The 7,450-nt window shown below is 51.6% G+C and overlaps 2 protein-coding genes across 2 annotated transcripts in view; both read left to right on the top strand.

The window, feature by feature from the left end:
• Window positions 1–660: 660 nt before the first annotated feature.
• On the top strand, window positions 661–2,084 carry POSPLADRAFT_1158216 (hypothetical protein; the record flags this gene model as incomplete). Its single annotated transcript, XM_024487293.1, has 7 exons — window positions 661–716; window positions 751–849; window positions 1,042–1,102; window positions 1,158–1,439; window positions 1,559–1,797; window positions 1,897–1,920; window positions 1,970–2,084. The coding sequence occupies 7 exons, from the start codon at window positions 661–663 to the stop codon at window positions 2,082–2,084; spliced, it is 876 nt and encodes a 291-aa protein (XP_024333844.1).
• A 4,077-nt stretch (window positions 2,085–6,161) lies between these two features.
• Window positions 6,162–7,450, top strand: part of POSPLADRAFT_1158426 (hypothetical protein) — a gene marked incomplete at both ends in the record, with an annotated part of 3,869 nt that continues 2,580 nt past the window's right edge. Inside the window, 5 exons of the mRNA XM_024487320.1 lie at window positions 6,162–6,422; window positions 6,481–6,591; window positions 6,642–6,758; window positions 6,820–7,005; window positions 7,053–7,433. Of these exons, the coding sequence (XP_024333845.1) occupies window positions 6,162–6,422; window positions 6,481–6,591; window positions 6,642–6,758; window positions 6,820–7,005; window positions 7,053–7,433 (1,056 nt within the window). The remainder of the gene's footprint in view (window positions 6,423–6,480; window positions 6,592–6,641; window positions 6,759–6,819; window positions 7,006–7,052; window positions 7,434–7,450) is intronic.

The following is a 7,450-nucleotide window of genomic DNA, read 5'->3' on the forward strand; positions in this document are numbered from 1 at the left end:
CAAAGGGTATAGGGACTTATCCATACTTATCCGTCCGCATATGGGACAGCTGCATATCTAAGGGGTTATCCGCTTAAATAAGCGACACATGATCTTGTTCTGGACACATCAGGCTGGACTCTGATGCCGGACCTTTTCTAGATAGAAACCAGACTCCTTCTGGACCATGACATCATTCTGACATCATAGGTAGGAGCTAGGCTCAGGCACTAGGCCATAGGCCGGTCAATTCTGGACCCTAGGCCCAGGGCAGGGCAGGGCCAGACTATGACATCATATATGACATCATAGAGCACATGATACTTAGTAATCCTTACCCAGCTAGGTACCAGGGGTCCATTACCGGTCCCTGGGGGGTTTTCCCTCATGTATATAAGGCAGCATCCTAGGGCACCCTGCCCCCCAGTTCTATTCACTTCGTTGTTGCGCTTAACAGCATTACCTCCCCCATACTTAAGTGCTTTATCTCCCCCCCTAACTATCAAGCTATAAGGTGGGTTTGTAGGTTTTGTGATACTACCACTGGAGATATAGGCTCAGTCAACGAACCAGCCACTACGTCCGTGACGGACCAGCACAGCATATCCGGTGCCCCATATAGTGCTGTTGACAACGGGGAGACCCGCAAGAAAGCTGCGGCTCCGTCATCAGAGCTTGAGAATGCTCAGGGCAGTGCGACTAATGCTCAGGCAGCATTCGACAGCTCTTGTCATGAGGTAAGCCACTGGGTTCTATAACGAAGACCTGTAGTGAGATCACACTCAGCAGGTTGAGAATGGATGGCTCCCCCCGGTGCAAATCAAAGCTCCAGATGATGGCCAAGCCTCCAAGCAGTCTACGGGAGCGAGCGTGTGTCGAGAGGTAATATCGTTCGTCGTAGGCACGATAGTCGTTAAAGAGGAACCTTCTAGGCTACCAATGGGTCAGCTCCTGCACAGCAAACGGAGCAATAGACGGAGGGGGAATCATTCGTATGCGCCATTACACCATTGCCAGCTACATGTACTGACACCAGTGTAACCAGATACATGTTGCGACAAGAGCGAAGGATAACGACACGCCCCCCACGCAGCCCCAGGGAGAGTGTCCTGGAACATCTTTGGTACGCCTACATGTGATAATAATAGCAACTCTAAATGCTCATTTGCGGACATCAGCGACCTGATACAAATGGGAACCAAGACACGACTACCGGAGACCACGAGGGACGACGCAAAGATCTCGACGACGGTCGTCTACCGTACACGACAGACGAGCAAGGCCGCGTTCAGCCCAATGACTTCAAGGTCATGCTGAACGCGGACGGTGGTCGTGCCTATGCGAAAACAGCGGAGAAAGAGGAGCTGACAGGGTGGGCGAGGTTTGCGGAGGAGGTCTGGACATTTGAAGACAAGCGAATGGAGCGTTGGAAGGACGACATAAACTACCTTCTTCTATATGTACGCCGTCACGTCCCATCCATCCAGAAGTCGTCCACTTAGCACTCACAGCGCACTCCGCAGACATTCGGAAACTGCTCACATCTCTACCACACGCCCGCATGTGGCTCGATACCAAGCGATATTTCGAGATCACAGCCTCAGCACTGCTGGACTCCGCACGACTCCCGCATGACGACTTTGATCGTGTTCATAACGATGTTCGTATTGCACTAGACGTCATTGTCGAGTACTGCAGGTTGTTTTGCTTAGAGGACGTGGTCCAGGCGAGCACTTGGGACGAATTCTCGGACCTCCTCTATATATGTTACGAGCTCGCGCGAGCGGATATCACACGGCCTACTCGCGATGATACACTGTTTTAACCGTATGTCATCGATGTGCTGGAGAGATGTGCATCACGAGGCCCCGAAAGGTGGGGTGATAACATCAGATTTCAAATGTACAGGATATACAGTACTTTGGGCCACTCCACCGACTCGTAAGTGCCTCGTCCTGCTCTCCATACCCAGCTCTGACATGATATATAGCATTCCTGATGAGCCCGTTGCTGAGGCAACTGTCAGCCCTGCACCATCGTCGCAAGATACCGATGAAACACAGAGGGAGTACCCACAGGTGGTCGAAGGCACTTCAATGCAGTAGGCGCTGTAAGTGGGAGAACACGGGGTACATATGGTCGTACTGCCGTCCGTTTAGCAGGCTGGAATCTTTGCGTTAAGCTACAGGTAGTATGTACACTTTCGCGAGCTCGTAACGTTACATTATCCATTCCTGGCGAGATTTGCATCATACCGCGTGCTACTACAAGATCCCGCATACTAAATACATCTGTCTGGTGGGTAGTTGGGCAGCGTCAGACATTGATTGAGGCGCATATAGACATCCCTTGAGGCGCTCGCCTATAATTCTGTCCTCAGGTGTTGTCAGACGCGACGCGACGAGCTATGGGCAGAGCCATGGGGGGATGTCTTGTCGCACATCATAGCAGTTACCTCGACCCAGCGCTCTATCAGGATATGTTGCTCAACGCCATTGTGTACGAGGGAGCGTAGATAGTGTTCGCAACACTGCGCCCAATCGCTGCGCCTGCGATTTCGGACGCAACTCGGACATGTCAGGCCTACTTCATACTGTGAGCACAATATCTGGGGTAGAATCTCTCACGCAATCCAACATCTGTTATCTCTCCCATGCCGCCTCACTGGCACTAGCCTGAATTCCTTTGTAGTTGCACTGCGTAATCTTTGTCACCTCCGAATGTGAATTAATACCATTCGCCAGTTGCGCCACCCTTGCCAACAGTCGCCATGAGCCCCCGCGTGGCGCCGGCGCTTGACGAATGTTTGAGCGAGTTTTGCCCACAACACTGCGCGTAGAGCGCGACGCGGGCGTTATGAATGGGTGTGGGAGAATTACAACGCTTTCAAATTACAGATGTGTATCAGCTACCGTGAGTCAATAATGAGGCTAGGGACTACCAGCTCACTCGCCCGTTCTCTTACAGACACAAGTGCTCGTTAGACGTCTGAGTCGCCAAGGGTCAGGTGGCCTATACGGTGTAACAGAAATGATGATAGTGGGAAAAACCATAGATGACCGTGGTCATTCCTGCGCGTTAGTCAAGACCCGTTTCGAAAATTGACCATGGCCAGCGAGCTTGCTCAGTCTCTGACTGACATCCGCCGGTGGCAGCTGTGAAATATATCTGCTGTTAAGATTTCACAAGCCGCGCACCTTGGAGGCAGACAATCGAGCATAGGACCGGGAAGGACGGACCCGTATAACGCGACGCGTGTGCAGCAGGCAGCAAAATGCCGTAACAGTTCTGGGACGTCATTCCATTGAATGGACGAGATATGCATGGAGATAATCTGCGCGCGCCACACTCTGATGGATGTGCAAAAGTCGGGGTCTGCTGTTTCTACAACGCAGAGAACGACCAGAGCGATGACGTCGCATTATAAGCGCCCGATCTCGGTCTGTCGGGCGTCTAACCTCGTCTCCCGCACTCCTTCCGTTAGGGCGCGGTGAATCTGGAATCGCTTCCTAATTTACCGTAAATTAGCAGTAGGCCTATTAGGGGGCCAGATGAACAGGTGTAATTAACGGCTAATTAACCCACCAGCGTCTACGTGCTAATTAACGTTAGTTAACAGCCTAAAGCGGTGAATTACGAAATTGACCGTCAATTACCACGCATCCCAGTCCAGGTCTTCCGCGCGAACTTCGACTGAGCTCGCGATGTTCGCTGACATTACGCGTTCCTGCAGTTCCTTCCGGGAATCCGCACTACCAGCCAGAACGTCCTGCAGGAATTTAACAGTCAGATCAAAAGACTTGTCGGCGAGGAATATTCCCAGATTAACCCAGATTAACACCCATGTTTTCGACCCTAGGTAAATTACCGGATAATCTACCGGTGATTAACCGGTAAATCAGGTCGCTGTTAATTAAGGTAACCAGATTCACCGCGCCCTACCTTCCGTGTTGTCGCCTGGGCGATTCTTGACTCCGCGACATTTCCTCTTGAACAGTCAAGTGCAGCGCTACACACCTGAAGTCACATCACGCATTTAGCTCCCGAAGATTCGATTCAGGAATTCGCAATATCCATCTCCTCGGAGACCCTCATGGACCTCATGAGCCGCGCGGAAGCACTTCTGTATTGCAGCGGCAGTCTGAGGGATGGTATTATGCCTCAGGGAGTCTGTCGCGAGATTCGTGAGCGTGTACATAGTGAGTAGACAGCTTGTGTGCAATGGAAAGGACATGACAATGACGTCAACCAAGGCCGCGTCACAGGCGCCTAATCTCGATAGTCGTCTTGCTGCCCCTGCCATGAATGAACATAACACTTCTGTTCATAATGCTAAATACTGCTGCACGTGGAGGGTGGTGGAAGACTGAGAGCTTCCGGACGCTTGCGCTTTACCGGCACGAGTGTTCGTTGATACCGATTCAACGCTGCACGGGACATGCAAGGCTTTAATACTCATTTTCTACCAGACGGCCGGCGCACTCTGTCATCCACAAGGTCCAGCGCAACTCCCGTCCGAAATCCGCTACACCATTATCTCCCAGTGTAAATCTTGGGTCGAGACCAAAAACTCTAGCTTTTAGTGAATGCGAGCCCATCCGTGATCTTCACCCGATCTTACATGCCCTTCTATACACTGTTTACTCGACACGTCCGGACTGTCATCTCGAGGTGAACTCATTTATCTCCGTCAACTTGCTCCTATGGCCTAGCGGCTCCGAGCGATCTTGAGCGCTGGGCACAAGGGAGACTCAGGCGAGGCGATTGGGTCGCACGGCGTAATCCTGTCACCTGTTTCGCGTCATGTTCTATCATGTGTCTCTTAGGCATACCACTTGTCTCTACTTACGTCACTTGCACTACCATCAGTTTTAGTTCGCCATATTTTCATGCTACGTGCGCATGAGGTCAAAAAAAGCAGCAGAACTGGTCCATATACACCAACAATTCCCTCCAAATCCGCAACCTCCTGTCGATTCTCCCCCTCGATGACATTTGCACCCTTGCACGATGCGTTCATCTTATCAGCTGGCCACGTTCTTGAAGAACTTGTTGATTGGTGTTACTTGTCTCCGCCACGTGTATTCTATCCATTTCAACATCATTTCAACCGGTCTCGGGAGCAGTACGTACTGCACACTCGAGATGCACATCACGAACCTGATGAGATCCCCGTTTCACACGACACGCGATAAAGGCGTGGCTGATGCCTCGATCCGAGTCTGCTACGGCTTCTTGGTCGCAGGCGGGTTGTACTCCCTGAAATAGGCCCACATCGCGCTAGCTGCATTTTCGGCCAATATGCGCCCACATCCCGATTTTGCGTCCTTAAGAGACGCCCGGATGTCAAGGCAGCGCTACAGCCTCAGCGACAGACGGTACCTGTGTGTGCTTGTATCAAACTTTAAATACATGTGCATTGGGCAGTGTCCACTGGGGGATCGCTAATCAAATGACAACAATGCTTAAACATACACGCCTACATTTGGCGATATGGCCAATTTCCCTGCGTCGGGACATCGTCCGTCCATCATCCCTTGCATGCTTGAATATGGTGGACGTCGTATCTACTCATACTCCCTGCCTTGACTGCACCATAATGAGCTAAGGCTCATTCCTGCATTCATATTTTGGTTGGATCAGGGGCGAATTCTGGTAGCTGCCTCTTCGAAGCGATCATTCTCACCTCATATTCACGATTGCGGGCTGTGCCCTCTGGCTACTCCCGTTTCCTCATGCATAATGCTGTACCTAAGCACTGACTCGTCGTCTTTCCTTTAGTCGTGCACTATGAACCCTCAAACGTCAAATCAAAAGGCATGAAGTCCTCGTGATGTGCACACAGTTTATCCGTAAACAACGTGCACGGGATGAACCTTCGCGTATGATCGGAACTTGACAGACATACCCTCACCTCACGTACACATCATATGTCCATCCTCATCTCGCTGTGTGCATCCCGATCGCGGTAGAAGATAGCAATCGAAACGCATGTTAGTCGGCTGCCATTGCATCACTGCTTCTACTGACACTGTCTCCCGCAGTCATTGCCTATTATGATGTTCCTTGTCCTATGTCGCACGTGCAGATGCTCACCGTATGATAGATTGGCAGAACGTAGCACTGCACTCCTCCTTTTCCCTTCATCGCTTCCCGCTAGCACATCTCACAGCGAGTACATCATGGGCAGCGGACGCTCTCGCAGAAGCTCAAGCCATTCAAGGAGAACGTCGAACGCAAGCATCTTCGCAGCTAGCGCACCCCAAGCGAACCCTCCTACTGGGCAGGGAAAAATCCTTCCTGACGTCCACATTGACAAGAGCGCGACCATGGAGACTAGTCACCAGCAAACTCGATCTCCGTCGAGGGAGACCGTACTCGAAACAGTCATCGTATCCCCTTTGTATGGTACAGAAAATGATCCCTCATCCAATGCCGCTATTGTACGTACTAGAATTAGCGGTCAGCGTATGATGAACATCGCTAACAATAGTGAAACAGGGAGATATTTATGAAAGAAATGATATCATGTCCAATGGTCCCATCGCAGGTCGCGTCTCCCACGTTCATGTCTCAGCGGCAATTGAACAGCGTAGGGTACCATCTGTGAAGGTGCGCTCCTGTCCTTCTGCCCTACAACGGCTTTCTGAAGAGGATTACAGGACGGCCATATCAACCCTCCCCAGGCAATTAATGAAGCGCCAGAACAAGCCGCGGTAGCAGAGGACGGAAGAGGTATAGTAGGTGCACCTATGGAATCGTCACACGCTCCTCTACAGGTACGGCTTCCTTTGGCGTTTATCATGACGTCCGACTGACGCCGTCGTTGGAATATCTCAGAACAACGCACATTCGACGGTCAGAGAAGCTAGTGGTGCAGGAGAAGCACTCAAACCAGTACCGCAAGGCCACGAGGATGATACGCAGGCTCTGGAAGCTTGGAAGCTTTGTGCGGAGCAGGTGTGGACAAGAGAGGAGCTCGTGGTCAAGAAGTGGAAGGACGAAATCAGCAATCTCCTGACTTTCGTGAGTGGTTACCTCGCCTCACGGACTCCCACAGCAGCTGAATGCAGACAACAAAGGCTGGTCTGTTCTCTGCCGCACTGACCGCCTTCAACGTCCAATACTACGTCAATCTCCAGCCGCAACCGCTCGATCCCAATACACTGGCCATGCTTATTATGATCGGCACTTTAGCACAGATGAATGACGGTACGGATGCCATGCAGCCGATGATCGCTGCCCTGAATGCATCTTCATATACCCCGGTGCCCGCTCATGTCATTTCGACAAACGTCCTCTGGTTCTCCGCCCTTGTCCTCAGCCTCAGCGCCGCTTCGCTCGCCATCTCCGTCAGTCAGTGGCTTCATCATCACGTCGATCGAGCGCCCTCACAGTCTCGTCAGAGCGTTAGGCTCTGGTATTTCCGTCACTCGATGTTCAATGAATGGAATGTACCGCTCATCATTAG

This window comes from Postia placenta (assembly GCF_002117355.1).
Source record: "Postia placenta MAD-698-R-SB12 unplaced genomic scaffold POSPLAscaffold_20, whole genome shotgun sequence".
NCBI classification, from domain to species: domain Eukaryota; kingdom Fungi; phylum Basidiomycota; class Agaricomycetes; order Polyporales; family Adustoporiaceae; genus Rhodonia; species Rhodonia placenta.